The sequence below is a fragment of the Panthera onca genome, chromosome C2 (genome assembly GCF_046562875.1).
Source record: "Panthera onca isolate mPanOnc1 chromosome C2, mPanOnc1 haplotype 2, whole genome shotgun sequence".
Lineage (NCBI taxonomy): Eukaryota > Metazoa > Chordata > Mammalia > Carnivora > Felidae > Panthera > Panthera onca.
The window spans coordinates 46005986-46024516 of record NC_138347.1 but is presented as its reverse complement, the minus strand read 5'-3'; the positions used below and the strand labels follow the sequence as shown (position 1 = coordinate 46024516).

The window sequence follows — 18531 nt, the reverse complement described above, 5'->3', positions numbered from 1 at the left end:
TGGTGGTGGCTGGGAAGAACGTGTTACCTTTGATTTATGGGTGATGTGCTTTTTTATGATCACAGCATGGACTTAACGTTTCACACAATTGACAAAGCCCTTGCATGGGGATGATGAAGCCAGACAGTTCTGTGATGTACATATACCAGCTTTAAAAGATACTAGCTGGGACTTGCAGCCTTGAAGGAAATGTGTAATGTAATAAATATGAAGCAGTGCAAAAGACTATTATATAAACTAGGATGCCTTTCATAAAGTCTAAATTTTTATATGGGAATTGGCCAGTTCTGTAGGTTACCTAATTTTAAGGTTATCAAAAATGATGTACTGATAACTATAGAAGTTTTTTTTAATGAAAGTACATTTTTTACCTAAATGGTTTGTCCTTTTTCAGTCTCATGGACTTCGCTTTCCTTTATCACATATGGATGCACTGAAGCAAATTTGGGGCCATCCAGCTGTTTCTGTCAAGAACCTGAGACTTCCTACAGATGAGGAAAAGGAAAATCTGGTGTTATCCCTCTGGACAGAATGCTTGATCCAGGTAGTCTAGTGCCTTTCCAGAATTGAGAATGGACCATCTGTTACATACGTATGAGAAGAGGAGGAGCAAACATTTATGTGCTAGGCAGCTTCTGTTGCTTTCAGTCAGCAGCCTGGGAATGGTTCTACAGCAGCTGTCTTTACAACTGTCCCTACCTAACGATGTGAGACCTCCCTGTTTCAGGAAGTTGGTTGGCCATGTGTATTACAGAGGCACATGGAGGAAAGAATGGCAGATGAAGTAGATGTCTCAGAAAGTAACAAAACCGTACTTTTGACAAACTTCTTTAATCCAGTGTGGTAGAAAAGGTACAACTCCAATAAATGTATCATTGAAATTTGAATGTCATTTACCTGGCTTTGTTCTTTGGAAGAAACAACTTCTTTAAAGAGCCTCACTGGCTCTATAAAAATCTTTTCAACAATTAAATTTTAAATTGGTTTTTCACAATGAAAATATACATACCTTTGCGTATACATAACCCCACCCCCCCCCCATTAAAATAAAGTTACCCCTATAAGTTTCATTAAATACTGCCAAACTAATGAGAGGCACTCACATCTATGGGCTTAAGGGAGTTTTACAACGCTGCTTCAAAGATGACAAAAAGCCTGAGAGTGAAGGAAAAAAAACTCAATTATTTACAGGGAAAGACCAAGTCTCTATAAAAAAAAAAAAAAAAAATGCTCAAAATAGCGGGTCTTTGTGTTTAAACAATTCACTGTTATTTTATATTCTAAAGTGCTTATAGGGGGATATTTAAAAATATTGCTAGCAGATTGAATCTATATAAAAATAGGTGGTTTTTTGCTTTCTGGTAAAAGTTGGGGATGAGGGGGAACAGCTGTCTCAATTTGTTTAAAACCAACTCAGGAGGAAAGAATACTAAGAACTAATTTTTAAAGGTGGTAACCATTACTTGATATCCAACCTGATTTTGCTTATAAATGGAAAGCTGAGTTTTCAGTCATTTTATTAAATAAAATGGTAGAGTCAAGGCTCAAATACTATTTGGGTTTTCATTTGAACATCTGAAATTTACTTCAGCAAAGAAAACTGTGACTAAACACTCCTTGAGGGCAGATCAGGCAGATTCTAGGACGAGGCCTCAGCACCAGGACAGGTGACCACTGGTTACAGTCTTGCCACCCTGAAGGGTGCCTGTTATTACTACAGAGGAAAAGGATGGCCACAGGTTATTTGTGCCTTTTTTTTTTTTTTTTTAGTTTGGCCACAGAAAATATGCCAGTACTTGAGCCTTTTTCCTAACAAAGCTGAGGTCCTCCCTGGGGTCAGTTACAAGTATGAATACTTAAGGTGCTTCTGTTATAAAAGCTTCAATAGAGAAGAACCTTTAAGGCTTACCTAAATACAGCAACTTAATAGGAAGGCTTATTAAATATGTTTTCAGGTATTGCTAAAAAAGTTATCTTCTAGGAAAAGTACAACTTGACCTAAAGGAATCTGTTTTCCTCTGCTTAGCACTCACACCCATCTACTAGGAGGATCTTAGGAGAGAAAACACACACTTGATGGAGATCAAGCAGGAATAGAACCTTTCACAGAAATCAGAACATGTGTTCTTCATAGGAACACTGAATAGCTGGCAAGAACACTTTGAGCTTTTCCACGGTTAACAATGGTTTGGAACCTGGGAGAAAACCTTCTGCTCAGTGATGGAGAAGTCTGAGGACAAGGAGCTTCGTCTCTATGGGATGTGAAGTTCCTTCTTCCTTTGCTCTTTCTCGAGATGTTGCCAATTCTCTTACAATATTTCAATGTCCCATTTCTGTGTTTCTTCTCCCTCCAGGGGTTGATTTACAATTACATGAGTCTTGTCATAATAATTTCCTCCTACAATAGAAATTCCAAAAGAAAAGATTATTTGTTCACACAGGTGCTTAAGCATGTTCACAAGCTTTTGTTCAGCCCATTGAGTGGTAGACTAATATTTGATTTACAGAGCAGCCTGAGATGGAAAACTGAGTTTAAATAAGCTTAGCTGTTATTAACCTCAAACCGGACCTTATCATGGCTCAAACTGAAAAACTAAGGGGTGTAAATTGTTGTTCAGAATCGCTTTGTTGGGGCACACCGCTTTTGCAGTCAAAGCGCTGGGTCGGAGGCAGCTCTGGCTGAATGTCAGGGGTTGTGATTTTGCTTCCACACGGACAGTGGCTATGACTAAGCCAGTTAAAGGAACAGCCCGGACCTTGCTAATAAACAAGCTTGAACAATACCCACCGTCAGTTTTAACTGAGGGTTTTTAAGGAGTACAGCAGTTCACAGCAAAAAGCGGTTTTTTTCTAAGAAACAGGACATCTTATAGTTGATAAAGCTTCACATTTACAAATGTTCTCAAAGATCACGTAGCAAATGAGAATTTTACAACTGTACTAATGTACAAAAACCTTCTAAGGTTTGTCCTTAGGCTTTTCCTACTTGATCCAAGTAGCTAATTGTTTTGTTCATTAAAACAGCGGTATCTCTTTTCAAGAATAATTAGAAATAACTTAGTATTTCTTTTACCCAGGAAGAGAAGGAGGTTTGGAATTTAAATTACATCCAGGGACACACAACGTTTGTCCTGTGGGTTTGTCCAAAGGCCCACCTTTAACATCAAGGACAAGCTGATCACTGAGATAGGAGCTGATGGTTCCATTTCTGTTCAGCCTCCACTTCTGCCGGAACTGTCCGTGTTCGGTCCATAGAGCCACTTTGGCTCCAGGTGTGTCCCGGCCACCAATCACATCCAGGCATGTATCACTGGCCTAAAAGGATTAGGAAGAAAATTGGCAGCACTGTGTTATCTCGAATCAAGTGAACGGGGTCCCTTTTCTTTACACAACTCTCATCTAAAAAAGAAGACTGTATAGCATAGTTACAATTCCACTAACTTTTTAAGTCTTCTTTATGGCTGAGAGAAGGAGATGGTACAGAAATAGATCTACTGAAATAGAGGTGCTCATTTTTTAAAAGGATACCTGCATCTGACAACAGATGGTCAATGAAGGTTTGCTGCATTACAATTAAATGTTTATTAGCATAAACGTATCGGATCACTGGAGCTTGGTTTTCCTATAAAAGCATCCGTGATGTGCTAGATAGCCATATGATAATTACTCTTAAGTGCTTTTCATTTTTGTTGATGAGAAAAAGGTAGGCAATCCATTGGTGACATAATAAAACTGGTGTTCTGTTCCCCAGAGCATCAAATGTAATGGAGCATCACAAATGTAAACTTGGTTTTTCTAAGCTTTCTCCAGTAACAACTTCTTGTACTACTGCTTCCTTGTGTATTTTCAAAGTGAAAGGTTCAACATGTTTAAATCACAGACACCTGATTTTACCTGGGCCACAGTAAGGAATGTGTCACAAAAGCACAATGTCCAGTTGAATCCAGTGAGTTGTCACTGGTTTTAAAAATCATTTAGGCATATCCAGTGTGTGATAACCTTAGTTTTTCACTTCAAATAGAGAATTTTCCCATCTAGAAAATTCAGTTTCTAAATCGATTTCACTGAAAAGCCTTAGTAATATACATCACAGTATCTGAATAATCATGCAACTGTTTCTAGGAAGGTGCATTATTTTAAATATTTTTTTAAATGTTTATACACTTTTTGAGAGACCGAGTGCGAGAGCAGGGCAGGGGCAGAGAGAAAGGGAGACAAAGAATCCGAAGCAGGCTCCAGGCTCCGAGCTGTCAGCACAGAGCCCGACGCGGGGCTCGAACCCACGGACCGCGAGATCCTGACCTGAGCCACAGTCGCTCAACCGACTGAGACACCCAGGTGCCCCGACCTTTGCATTATTTTATACTCCCATCTGATCGGGCAAGATTCTGGTTTCCAAAAGAAAAAGCCAAAAGGCAGGGCGAGGTATCAGTGGGTGGTTACCTTGGACTTGAAGAGTCCTCGGCAGTAGTGCCAAACCTGAGTGGTCTTGCCGCTATAGGGAGAAACGCACACAGATGTTGCCCTTGTGTCAGCGACATTGCCGGTGACGGTCAGGTACTCGTCCTGGGCCCGGTTCCTTATTCTGATGTACACTGCAGGCTAGCACAGGGGAGAGACCGCCAATTAGGAAAAAACATTATGAACCTGGCAATCAAGCCTTCCACAGGACAGCAGCTTAGAAGGCAGGCGGTGACGGAATTCGGCTTGCTATGCACTTGCGCCCTTCCTCCCTTGAGTCAGTATGTTTAAGTTACTATTTTTCTATTGAGAGACCTCAGGTCACTGAACACTTTTCTCAACAGGGCCCTTTTGGAAAAGTGAAAGGTAATAGTTTCATTCATTAAAATGCCACATGGCAAGGGGCGGTGAAGCATGCCGGACTTGCTCAGTTTCATTCAGGAACCAGGGTGTCCCATCTGTGCTGGGAGAGCAAGGGGAAGAGGAGGAGGGCGAGATACTGGCCACCTACAAGGCTCTAACAACAACTTAGCGAACACTGCAATAATGAGACCCACTGTTTGAGCTACTGTTAAGTGCCAAACGCCTGCTGTGAAAGTCTTGAAAAACCCAGGTAGCTGAGGGCCTGAGCAGCTGTGGTAGTATGTTTAATTTATACGTTGTGGACCTTCACACTTCAAGAGAAGAGACTATGTATGTTTAATCACTATGTGGGTATTCAAGAACTTCATCCCCTGGGCCTGGAATACATATACAAAGTTTTCAAATACAATATTAAATCTAGGACTTGCCTCTAAGGATAATAGTTAACATTTATTGAGAGCTTAGTATATGTCAACCAGTGTGCTAAAATAAATGCTTTCTGGGCTATTGTATTATCTGTCCAAGTCAATAACCAGAAGAACCCTTTAAGAAAGTACAATTATGAGCCAAATTTACAAAGTTAACACAGATGTGCAGAAGCCAGGTTGGCCTTCACCAAAACTGTCCCTCTTAACCATGATGCTCTAAGGTTTGCTTATGTGTACTAATTACCCTCAGACACAGAGAACAAGAGAAGGTGGTGGTGTGAATTAAGTCAGAGAAGGAAGGGACACAGCATAGGATGGAAACTCCCCAGAAACCATTTTTTTAGCCATAGGCCTCCTGTCTTAATGAAATAAAATACAAGACACTCCACATCCCCACCTTGGGTCATATGCTGGCACCCTAATCAGAATTCTGCTAGATAATAACAAACCATCTATTTAATAAGGAAGCACTTCCACTCTGAGAAACCCAACTGCTAGGTAAATGCAATAATGTATCATGGTAAGCCCGCCATATTCTACCCTTTTGAAACTCAGATCAACTGAAAGCCAGCTGAATTTTGGTATATTGCTGCCACGTTCGGCCTTTCTAAGGAAATAAACATTCTGTGTACTTAGGCAAATAGAAGGACACATTTGTATCTGGCCATTTAAAGCCGGTAAAAAAGACCTCTACTAGCAAAATGTTTTCAATGCTTCAGAGCACCACTTCCACATTCATACTGACACAGTAATGAATGTGCTTAAATATCTGTGATTGATAATAAGTTTATAGGAGGGATATAATTCCGTAAGTCTCCCACTGCCAATTTTTAATTCTTGAGGCTTCAGTACAGCTTTATTAGTTTCTTTACTTTTTGCACACAGAAAACAGGCGTGAGGTGTGACCTTCACAGAGGACACAATTCCAATTATGTTAGGACCAAACATTACAGTTTTAATCAATTAACTCAAAGTACTAATTACCCTTATTACACACTTGTAGTCTGACTCTTCTGTAATTACACTTTAAAATAGTGATGTGCATTATAAGTGCCTTAGTGACTTCCTAATTCCCAAACTCAAAGAGGATCACATTTTAATTATTCCTGAATTTCCATACAAGAAGATGAATTACAGCAGTACCGAGAGCCTTACCAAAACGGAAATGACCCATAATAATACTGTTTTAGAAACCCAGAATTCCTTTGCTGGGTTCTAAAGCTGTGGCCTAAATAAACAAAGACAAAATAATCTATAAAAATATTCTTAAAATTGATTATTAAACCAGAATGGGAATCAGGTCCTAAAGCACAACACAATAACAACACAGTGTTAACTGTCAAAAAACTTTTATGTGAAATTAGAGGCTGTTGTTCTAGCTATCCTTGATCTCGGGACCCTGAACAATCACAGAGACCTTCTCCAGTAAGGAGCTACGTTTCACAAGTGAGAGGATAGTCTTAGCGTCTAGGTTGGCCTCTAAAGTTCCTAACAACATAGGATTAAGCATTATTATATAGTTGGGAAAAGCTAAACTGAATTCCCACTTCTGCCTTGCTTTTTCCTATGGTTTTCAGTAGGATTACCCACCATCTCATGTGACCGGAGTGAGGAATAAGCGAGATGTGAAGGTCACGAAATCCTGTACCACCAACTCTTTGCCAGGAAAAGCCTGCTCACGTTTAGTGTCACTCAGAAGAGCATCTCTGATTCTCTCAAGGGACACTGATGAAGGAACTTTCAAAATAAATGTGTTCCCACAGTAATGTAAGCCAGATGTCTTGTCAGGCTCTTCACATACATGTTCTTATTTAATCCTCACAACAATACTGAGAGGTGAGCAAGGGGATCACTGTTTCATGAGAGGAATCTGAGGTGCCAGGAAGTGAAGTGACTCACCCAAAGTCACACTGCTTACAAGTGGCAGAGCCAGGATTTGAACCAACAGAACCAGAGAGTGGTAGGAATGGGCACAGTGTGGATGTGTGTGTGGCAGGAGGCGGGGGCAGCAAGACCACTTACTGGCTGCCATATGTCCAATCTGAACATCAGAGCCTCAGCACTTCTATCCACTATGCCACCCTCAGCTCAGTGCCTGGAATGTATGGTGCCACTCTGTAATTGCTGATCTTATTTTGGACGAAGTTAAGCATATGGCTGCTCAACACAAATTTTAGAAAATAAATCTGTGTTCAAATCCTGGTTCTGACAGTTGGAGGACTTTTGCTAATTTGCTTTACCTCTCTGACCTTTATTTTCCCATCTGGAAAATGGGAATAACAACTCCTACCTTAAAGGGCTGTTGTTGGAATCAAGTGAGAAGTCTTTCAAATTAGAAGTCAAATGGCATATCCACTGACGATCACACCTGATCGCCTGGCTTGGCTTTCCCACCTTCTGTGAAACCTCCCATGGCTCCACACATGCTGATATTTCCTTTCTGTGACCCAGAAGCTTTTGAACGGAAGATCGACAAGCAGTAGGTGTGTAAGATCCATCCTGAGTTTTATTAAGTAGGGGAAAACATCCAAGTTCTTAGAAAGTAAAACTAGGGCAGTCTCTGACTTCATTGTTTCGTTTGCTTTCCACAGACCTCATGATATTTATTTTTTCCATGAAAGGTCAACAAGGTCAGTAAGATTGTGGACTCAAACCTAAAACCCAACATTGACTTTAGATACAATTTAATGAATTGGTTAACATCTACAAGATTTCTCATCCTAATGTGATCCCCTTGTAACATAAATGTCAAACTAAATGGTCAATATTTCAGATGCTGTGGTTCATGACATTTGTACTAGAAAAATCAAGCTATTTTGGATCTTATGGGTTTTTTCTCTCCTCCTTACCTGCTTCATAGGACGGAGGGAACCAATTGTTTTCCATCCACTGAATGCTGTCCAATTTGGGATCTCATTAGGCTCGAGTAGGATTTGTCTTCCTAAGAAATTGGATCCTTCATAAGCTATCCACCTATATAAAAGCAGGAAAAAGAATACTTAAAAACAAAAAGCAATCTCTTATCAAAAACACCTTCTTGTATACAAGGTTCATTCTTTAAGACTTCTGGGTTTGTAGATTTTCAAAGAAAAAATGTATAACTGTTTTTTAACAGAAAGGATAGGAGGGACCGGGAGAAAGCCCACTGCACTGGGGCTCAGAAGATTTGCATTTCAGTTAGGATTCTGGTTTCCTTACTTCTAAAACAAGGTTCCCTCCGGGTCTAAAATTCTGTGTTTCTTTGATAATGCTGTCTTTTTTTTTTTTTTTTTTGTAACAGTTTAACATTCAAAGACAGACCACAGCCTTTCCCTGTTACCAGTTACAAAATACTAGGTTTACTCTCCCATCGTAGGCTCATCGCCGGGTGTCCTTCAGAGTCTCTCTAGGTGGTTCCAGGGAACTCCCAGGCACACCTCCTTCTATAACTTCTCCAAGGTCACCAAGGACAACTGAAAATTATCTACAGAAATCCACTCTCTTGCTTTAAGGCCCAGCTCTGTTGCAAAGCCTGCTCACTGCCCTTGAGGCCTCCAACTGGGGCCAAGTTAAAGCATGTAGAAGCGTTCAGGGCCTTGAGGGGAGTCTCAAGACTTAAGTGGCCACATTCATTCTTTTACTGACTGGCATGTGAATAGTTGTGACTGAGATAGAATGGCCAACAAACTGAAATCATCATCTGGTCCTTTACGGAAAAAGTTTGCTGAGCCCTGATTTAGCTCAACAGCTAAGGTTTATAATAAACTTGGAGTGCCAAGAAGATCTGAAATTCTCAGGACTCAACGTCACCACAAACAGTGCTTTCAGAAAGTATGTGTGGAAGATGAGGTGGCTACCTTGCCTGGTTCAGACCAAAGCACTCTGCTTGCTTCCCACAATCAAGATCAGGCTTGGCCTGATTTTTCATGGAGAGATGAATAGGATATTTGGCCTTCCCTCTGCCCCTTCTTACATACACGAATCTAAACTATGGAGAGGCTCATCTACCTCTCCAGCTGTGCAGACTTTTTAAATAGGCAGGGAAGTTTCCGTTATAAGGCAAGACTTTAATAAACTACACTGCACCATACATTAATCTTAATGGATTCCACAGCTAAAAAGCGTTAAAACTTGACAAATTGGAGATATGGGATAATACGGGGATTAAACAAAACAAAATGTGTCAAAAGGGCAGCTGGCTGTGCATTAAGTCCTATTCTGAGCCATCTGCAGCCTAGGAAAACCTTCAGACAGCATTCTCTATTCCTTACTCTGATACTGATTTTCTCTTAGAGAATCCAGAACAGGCAGAGTAGGTGGATAATAAGCTAAAGAGAAGAAATAATGTCAAGGTAAAATAGTACCAGTTTTCTACAAAAGAGTGAAATAAGAAATGGTAAGAAATTACAACAGGTGAGTCAATAATTATCAGTTCCACTTAGGAAAGTAAAGTGTAAAAATGCTGTGAAAGTCGTATTATCACCAGGATGTAGAATTCAAAAGACTTAGTTAAGTGGTAAATAATATACTAGTATCTAGTATGGGAATTATTATGCTTAGAGAGAGTAAGTCAATTTATGGTTAAGAAACACCAATGTCAAATGCTCTGAAGAAGAAAAATTAAATTGCTATACAGGTGACTATTCAAACTTCATTTATTATAATAGTTGACTTAATTTTCAAATCAATTTATATTCTTGGCTTTCTCTTCTGTTATCCCCAGACACTTAAATAAGCAGAGTTGATTATCACACAATTTAAAAGTCATAAGAAATAAAAACAATCATCTTTATATTAATCATCAAGAGCTATGTGCGGTCTTTTAGTTCACTTTTGATACCAAAACAGCAACAGTGCAGGAGGCAGGGCAGGCTCTTGTGCCACTCTCCAGATAGGTCCTGAGAAACAGATCTCCCAGGAAGTCTTAGGGCCTCAACCTCTGGAACTCTCACTGCCAGGCCTCTTACCATTTTTGTTCTAAATAAATATGCAAGTTCATACCTAATTTATGTATCTGTCATTTTTCATTCCTTTTCTTAAAGCAGTCTCCCGGATTGTATAAGTGCAGGCCCCACACAACCTGGATCCACCCTGACAACCTGAATGGACAGCAACACTGGTGGGTGGGCTAGATTCACCTGAACCCTCAGCATGAAAAGAAGTACCCTGGAGCAAAAGGCTCTAGAACAAACAGGACGTCAAATCAAAATACAACAACACACTTCCAGTGTGAGAAATAGTCGGTTATCTTAGGCAGGCAGTGGTCTCAACCAGTCAAGGTCACCTGGTCCACCTACTCTAAGACACATGCTATCAACACAGGGCAGCCCATCTCTCCCAAAGGGCTCTTCTCCCAGACTGCCGCATGTTACTATATATTGGACCTAATCCACGGCCTAATCTTATGTAAACAGATACTACTCTTGTTACGTTGAGAAAGAAAAGGAATAATAGCATCTCCAGACCAGACAACAATAGCAGTGGAGAGATAAAAAGCAATGTGCTTGGGTGGCCGCATGGCTCAGCTGGTTGAGCATCTGACTCTCCTTGATTTCAGCTCAGGTCAGGATCTCACAGTCGTGAGTTCAAGCCCCACATCAGGCTCTGCACTGACAGTATGAAACCTGCTTGGAATTCTCCTTCCCCTCCCCGTTCCGCTCCCCCCCCCCCCCCCCCCCGTCTGTCCCCTGCTGGCACTTGCTCGCTCTCAAATGGAAAAAAAAAAAAAAAAAAAAAAAGCAACTGTGCAGCTCTCTCCTAAAACAGTAAATGAACCAGGCCATACCTTTGTCCCATACTTACAGTCCACTTTTTACCCATACAGACTGGGTGTAAAAGTGCAGGTCCTTGTTCAGAACAGAGTTCACAGCCTCTTCTAGATGTAACTCTCTTCCCTCACAGTGTTCCAGAGCAAAAAGGCTAATGGAGGGTTCTTCAAAAACCTAACAGCAAAAAAGAGAAAGCATCACCATACAGGGTGGCCATTCTCCAGTGACCTCCCAGTCACAACACAGGGTACCCAGGATCCACCGTATTCTCGAATGCATACAGTTTACTGCTCTACCCTCTAATGATGTTATAGTCAAAACTGCACAGGTGAGACTAAATTCTACTCATAATTTTTGTTCGGAGGTTTAGAACAGCAATCTCAGTCTCATAATGGAAATGGACACTTGGTTCCAATTAAGGTCTGGCTGTGCTATAATGCGGACATTTTGGTCTTGCCAGCACTTTCAGCTGGTAACAGGATGAACATGGAATGGAACGGCACCATTTCCCCAGAAAGCCACAGGAGCAGTCACTGAGAATCCAACACATGATGGCTCCAGGCTCTTAAACTCATTCCTAGGAGGAAGAAAAAGGCATTCTTTTTCTTTTTTTGAGAGAGAAAGAGAAGGAGGAGAGGGGCAGAGGGAGAGAGAATCTCAAGCAGGTTCCATGCTTAGCATGGAGCCCAACATGGGGCTCTCAATCCCATGACTGTAAGATCATGACCTGACCTAAAATCAAGAGTCAGATGCTCAAGCAACTGGGCCACCCAGGCACCCCAGAAAAAGGCATTTTTAATTTAACAACCAAAAGCCAAAATGCACAGGGGCAGGAGTGATACCTACATTCAAAGTAAGTATTCCCCAACTCCTTGTGTCAGAGAAGAACAGAACCAACTTTGCTCTTTTTCACTCATTGGTATATGCAAGACACCATGCTAGAAGACTTTTCAGGGATGAGAAGACAAAGCAAGGCACCATCCTTGTGTCTGGGTCATTACTAACTAGTAACTAAAATTGGAGAATTGCACAGGTATTGAAATGTAATCCAGGGTGGAAAAGGATATGCTCTGTGAAAGTTCTCAGAATACAGAAGACTTGATGCTTTTTTTTAGCAGAAAGGAGTAAGGATCAAGGAAGCTTCACAAAGGTGGATGTCGTGGTATGTGAGCTCAGTCTTCAAGGATGCCATGATTTGGACAGGCCCAGAGAGAATGGAGGGAAGGCACTCTATACGAAGGAAGGGAGACAGAAATGCATGGAACATGTTAAGGGAATAGCAAATAGATCCATATAACTAGAATAGAGTCCAAAAGGAAACAGTGTCAAGTACCCCCACTGTTTGCTAGGAGGTATTGAATTGTCTGCTTCTCCTTGTCACTAACAGGGCAGAGACAGATTTACTGCCAATGGGGAGTCCTTGAAGGCTTCTGGACAGGGGCCTAGGAAAGTATCTGTAATTGGTACATGAGAAACAGAGCACTAGCAGCAGGGAATGTGGATGTTCAAAGAACAGTAAATAAACAACTGACTTTGCGTAAGAGCAAGATGAATTATGAAAGCATTATTCTTTGCAGCAGTGTTTGGAATAACAAAGGATACAGATGACTTAAATATCCATCAAAAGGAGACTGGCTAAATAAGTTATGGTACATTCATAGAGAAATACAGCTGTAAAAAAGAATAAGGAGATCTTTATGAAAGATCTCTAAGATATATTCCTTAGAGGTAAATACAGTGAACAGTAGTGTGGAATAGCATATTTCTTCTGCTTCCACTTGTGCATTAAAGGGAAAACTTATGCACATGCCCACAAATAATGTGCACGTGTACACATGAACAATTTTCTTGAAAGAAAGAAAGAAAGAAAGAAAGAAAAGAAAAGAAAAGAAAAGAAACGAAACGAAACTACTCCATGACTATCTATCAGAATAGGATCTGAAAGATGAAAGTGGGAGCTGAGGTTTTGACTACATGCCTTTCGTACTTTTTGATTTTTGAAGCTTAGAAATGTATTATTTATTCAAAAATTTAACTTTTTAAAATGTTTATTTATTTTTGAGAGAGACAGAGTGTGAGTGGGGAAGGGGGGGAGGGAGAGAGAGAGAGAGAGAGAGAGAGAGAGAGAGAGAGACAGACAGACAGACACAGAATCTGAATCAGGCTCTAGGCTCTGAGCCGTCAGCACAGAGCCCAATGCGGGGCTTGAACTCGTGAACCATAAGATCACAACCTGAGCTGAAGTCAGACACTTAACCGAGACACCCAGGTGCCCCTCAAGAATTTAAATCGGTGATTATTATGCACATTTTGCATATATGTGTATTTTTTTTTTCTTTTTTTAAACTTATTTGAGGCAGGGCACACAAGCAGGGGAGGGGCAGAGAGAGGGGGAGAGGCAGACAGAGAGAATCCCAAGGAGGCTCTGCACTATCAGCTCAGAGCCTGATGTGGGGCTCAAAGTCACAAACCATGAGATCATGACTTGAGCCAAAACTGAGATGCTTAACTGAGACACCCAGGTAGCCCTGTGTTTTTCTTTAAATGGACTTTGGGAAATATATCAGACAACATGAGTGAAGAAAACAGAAATGGAAAGTAGATGGGAAAAATACTCCAGTCCCAAGAAAGAGCCAGACCCTAAAGTGTGTGTGTGTGTGTTGGGGGCGAAGCAGGGCGGGGGGGGGGGGGGTGATGGTGGAAGGTTAGGACTGGTCAACAAGGGATGGCCAGAAAATCTATCACAGTGCTAAAACAGACACAGGGCTAACAAATGGAATGAGTAAATACAGAAGACAACATGCAAAGATGTGGCTGGGGGCACCATGGTATAACTTATCATACAAGGAAATTTGGAGGGAAATGTAAGCTAAGAACTTCTAATAAATGAAGCTAAGAACTTCTATTTAGAACTGGGTGTTTTTAATGTTCAGACAGACAGGACAGACAGGGTAATCTTAACAGAAATGTCCACCGAAGACTGGACTTTTGGATCTGTGCTTCAGGGAAACAAATCCCATGCAGGCAAGAAGAGCGTGGGAGCTCCCAGGATCTGGGTGACAACCACAGATGGGTAGGGGTGAGGAAAGGGAAAAGAGGGCAGAACTGGGCAGACACGCAAAGGAGGCTGTGGAGGCGGTGGAGTAAATGTACTATGAAAGCACAGCTAAAAAGAGAACACCAAGGAAATAAAGGGGAAAGGAAAGGCGAAGGAAGAGTCATCGATAGTACCAAATACATTTGCAATGTGGAGGAAGAGGGTGGCTGTGGCAATGCTGCTGGGGTCTGGGCGATCAGGAGGCAGCTAGAAACCTGTAAGAGAACTCTGAGCGGTGTGCAAGACACGAGGGGTGGAATCTAGGTCATAGGGACTGAGGAATGAGTGGTGAGAAATTGTAGACAGGGTGCATGGGATTGTACATTTTAGAGAATGTTGGTGAAGAGAAGGAGGGAAATGGGCTGGTGGCCCATAAGAATGTTTGTGGGCACAGTGGCGTAGGATAGAAAAAGCTCAACAATGTAAGATGAGAGGGATGGTTCTAAGGAAGAAGCGAGATGTCCAGTCCATTGTTTCCCATCAGTACAGAACCTCTGACTAGGAATCAGTCCATGAAGGGAAATATCACTTTGAAAAGATGAACTATACTTCCTCGGAAATACAAGGAAAGATAGAAAAAGAATGCCAAAGAGATTTCCAGGTAAATGTGTGAGTTAGTTTCTCTTTACATTATGTGGCAAAGGTTACCTGACGAAGGAAGAAGGTATGAAGTACTATCCAACAGCACTTTCTGCAGTGATAGAAATGCTGCTTATCTGTACTTATCAGCCACATGTGGTCACTGATCATTTGAAATTTGGCTTGTGTAACCAAGGGACTGAATTAGTTTTATTTTAATTAAGTAAATATTAAATATAAATATGATGTTATAAATCTAATGTGAATAAATAAGAAATAATGACGTGGCTAGTGTATGGTAATGGAGAGTACAGATTTAGGGATTAGAGGATACTGTAAAAGAATGTCACAATCACTGTGTGCAGTGAGACAGTAAGGTAAGCCTTAAAGGGCTGTCCAGGAGCACTGATTTTCCTTCAGTAAACACCACAAACTGGGTCAGGAATAGGGCTTCATCTCTAGTCACTGAGTGACCACAGGTAAGATTCGGCACCTCTTCTGCTATCTGCAAAATAAAAACTGGAAGCATCCCAACAGCTTATGGAAGAAATGTCCTTACAGGAGTCCAGAGCAGCAGGTAAAAACAGCAGATTCTAAATTACCCACTAAAACTGGTGACTGAAGATGGATAATCAAAATCCACAGATAAGCCCCTGCCTTTACTGTTGGACTTTCTCCAACATCTTCACCCTTAAGCTTTTAAAAAAGCATTTCAGCTTACCTCTTCATACATCTTCTGGTTGAGTTACTAACTAGTAAGGAAGGGCAGCCAGGCAAGGAGCCCAGACAGGGCTCACAGTCAATTGTTAGCAACATTCTCCCCAGTTAAGAGCCTGCTGGGGTAGAATGGCAGATGCCTCTATTAAAGGCATTTAAGGCTGACATAATGTAACTGTTTTAAACCCAAGAGGGAAAAAAATTAAAAGCTTACTAGGAGAATGCAATTTAAATGCTAAGCATTATTCTAAGAAAAATAGGACCTGTGTACATTTTTCTTCCTCTTTTGCAAAACGCAAAGACATTTTTAAAAAGATGGCCATTATCCCTCAAACTGAATCAAATTCACTCCCGAATAGCAATTCTGAATCTAGAAATTTGTCTTTGGGAAACAATGTAAAATGCGGTGCAGGGGATCACAAAAGATGGTTTTAAAATGATGATGCAGGAAGACAGAGAACAAAATTGTAAAGAATGATAGAGACAGTATTTTTTTTTTTTAATGTTTGTTTATTTTTGAGAGAGGGAGAAACAGAGTGTGAGCAGGGGAAGGGCAGAGAGCGAGGGAGACACAGAATCTGAACCAGGCTCCAGGCTCTGAGCTGTCACACAAAGCCCGACGTGGGGCTTGAACTCATGAGCTGTGAGATCATGACCTGAGCCAAAGTCAGCCGCCCAATTGACTGAGCCACTCAGGCACCGAGACAGTATGTTTTATGAGTTTACATAAATCAGTAAAAACAACCTGCTGCTCCACTAACAGTAATGGGCTATCACCAAGTGGTCCCATTGACTAGACTTCTCATTTGAGAACATCTATTATCTCTACACTTACGGTTATCCACCCTCTAGAGGTCTGATCTATATTTAAACTTGATTTTTCTCTAAGTTGTTTAAATTTAAATGGTTTTAATTTTTAAATGTATTTAAATTTATAGATGCATTTGATTTATACATGTACTTAAAGGTTAGGAACATCAACATAAGTGCTAATGGAAAGAACAGTGGAAGCTGGTAGATAGGTAATCATTCAGAAAAAAGAATGAAGAACTACTTTAAAATCCTATTTTTCTGATACATTTTCCAGACATGAAAATAGGAATATAAACTATTAATAGTCTTCAAAACTGCAGATGACAGAATAATCTGAACTTTCCAAGGACAACAGAAAACACCAGAATTTAACTACAATTTGAGCTCTACAAATGTCTTGGCCTCAGTCCATGTTAACTTAGAAGACAGCCAACCATTTTGGGCCAAAGGCTCTTCTTAGGGGTCAATAGTAATGGGACATTCCTGCTGGGTTAAGTCTAAGGCAAAAATCAGACAGTTTCTAAAAGGAGAACATAGTTAAGAAAGAAAAAGAATACTTGAACAAATTGTATGAAAGAACTTTTAAGAAGAAAAAAACCCTCCACCTCATCCCATCAACTAAACCACATTTTAAGTGACAAGACTAGTAATAATTAATATATACAGCACTTTCATATGCACCAGACATTATATGTAAATATATCCATCCACAACTCCTTATCCATCGTTCAGCACACAAAAACCTTAGTCTAAGTCCCCCACCCCCCCTTTTTTTTTCTTAACTCAATTGGCAGCAAAATCTGACCTGAATAGAGGGCTACTTATAGTATTTCTCCAATATGTGTGTAGCCATAAATATATTTGCTACAGTAATAGGAATGTGTTTAGTTATGGGGTGCTACTTAGAACACTTTTGCAGTGTTTCCTTAAGTGCTATGTATAAACCATATCACTGTTTAAAATGGGGAAAATATCCCAAATCCCAAAATATATTCAGATTAGTGGATTGTGAATTTATTTACTTATTTAACCCACACAACTTCCCTTTGATGTGGGGGCTATTTTTAACCCCACTTTACAGATGAAGAATCAAGGCACAGGTCACACGCAGTAAGTGTAAGAGCTGGCATTTGAGTTTACAAAGTATGACCCCAGAGGCTATGTTCTTAACCCCTACACTGTGGCTCTAACATATTCTAAATGCCAGTAGTTTTAATGGCGAATACTTCTACTGGCATGTGTGCTAATGTCTGGAGCACTTGACGCCCAACTTGGTCAGTTGGGCAACGTATAAGATTCCTATTCTTACCTCTCTCTCTGGCTTCAAAAGTGTTGTCTGCCACCTGAATTTGAAGTTCTGAGATCCTAGTGAGAGTATTCTGCTAGAGGGACTACATTTATATAAACATATCTTCAATATAATGGATAAAATTTTTAAATCTAAGTAATTTTTGACTTAGAAAAAAAACTACAGACCTTTACTTTAGCAACTGTAGAGTTCTTTGAGTTTCAAATCACCATGTATATGGAAGAGGTGTTGACAATACCTCAGGGTTATATTAATTGGTTAGACTCTAAATATAACGTATACTTTTCAAAATATTCAGCAATCAGCCATGAGAACAGCCATATCCATATAGCCTGACAACATCAATTCATCTCAATCTTTGCCAAATGAACAATGCCTAGCTAAAACAGGAAATACAAGTAAGATGAATTAAAGGAAAGTAACCATAATGCATACCTCTAAAACCATTCCATTCCAGAGCAATACCAGTGTGTTGGCAAAAAGTTATGTAAAATGATACAAATTTAAATAAGGCTCATAAATGTCTAATATGACTCTAATCTGGAATCTTTTAAGTTTGGCATATTAAAAACAAAAATATACAAATACCTTCAACCTACCACGCTAATGGTAGTCTTCATGTTGCTTAGTGAATATTAATTATGGTCTATGAGCTCAATTAGTGAGTGCTTATGAGCTAAGGGCTGTACATGCAGTAGCTTGTTTAAACCTCACACTTTATTAGATGAGAAAGTTGAGGCTTAGGGTAGTCAGAAACATGTCCAGGGCCACTCAGGTCTGTCGGGCTCCCAGACTTCACCAGTGAACTATAATCCTCCTCAGAAAACTGCTTTCATTTGGTTTAGAAAATCAGTTTCATTCTAGATCTACCTTTCTAATTGGTTTCCCCTTTCCACTTTTTAAGAAAATTATCTGCCCCTATTTAAAAGAAGCTAAACATTAAAAAATAATATATAGATGGGTTATGTACCCATCATCCAAAAGTAATAAATTTTTTTATATTTGTACTGAATTTTA

The 18531-nt window shown here is 40.3% G+C and overlaps 2 protein-coding genes across 8 annotated transcripts in view; one reads left to right on the top strand and one right to left on the bottom strand.

The window, feature by feature from the left end:
- Nucleotides 1-887, top strand: part of RIOX2 (ribosomal oxygenase 2) — a 28054-nt gene extending 27167 nt beyond the window's left edge. For all 6 annotated transcript variants that reach the window (XM_078452922.1, XM_078452920.1, XM_078452921.1 and 3 more), the window contains exon 10: nucleotides 395-887. In XM_078452922.1, coding sequence (XP_078309048.1) covers nucleotides 395-553 — 159 coding nt within the window. In that variant the 3' untranslated portion in view covers nucleotides 554-887. The remainder of the gene's footprint in view (nucleotides 1-394) is intronic.
- The window catches only part of CRYBG3 (crystallin beta-gamma domain containing 3), a 130008-nt gene continuing 112289 nt past the window's right edge, over nucleotides 813-18531 (bottom strand). For both annotated transcript variants that reach the window (XM_078452917.2, XM_078452918.2), the window contains 5 exons: nucleotides 11034-11173; nucleotides 8102-8225; nucleotides 4444-4602; nucleotides 3156-3315; nucleotides 813-2398 (listed from right to left, as the gene is read on the bottom strand). In XM_078452917.2, coding sequence (XP_078309043.2) covers nucleotides 2310-2398; nucleotides 3156-3315; nucleotides 4444-4602; nucleotides 8102-8225; nucleotides 11034-11173 — 672 coding nt within the window. In that variant the 3' untranslated portion in view covers nucleotides 813-2309. The remainder of the gene's footprint in view (nucleotides 2399-3155; nucleotides 3316-4443; nucleotides 4603-8101; nucleotides 8226-11033; nucleotides 11174-18531) is intronic.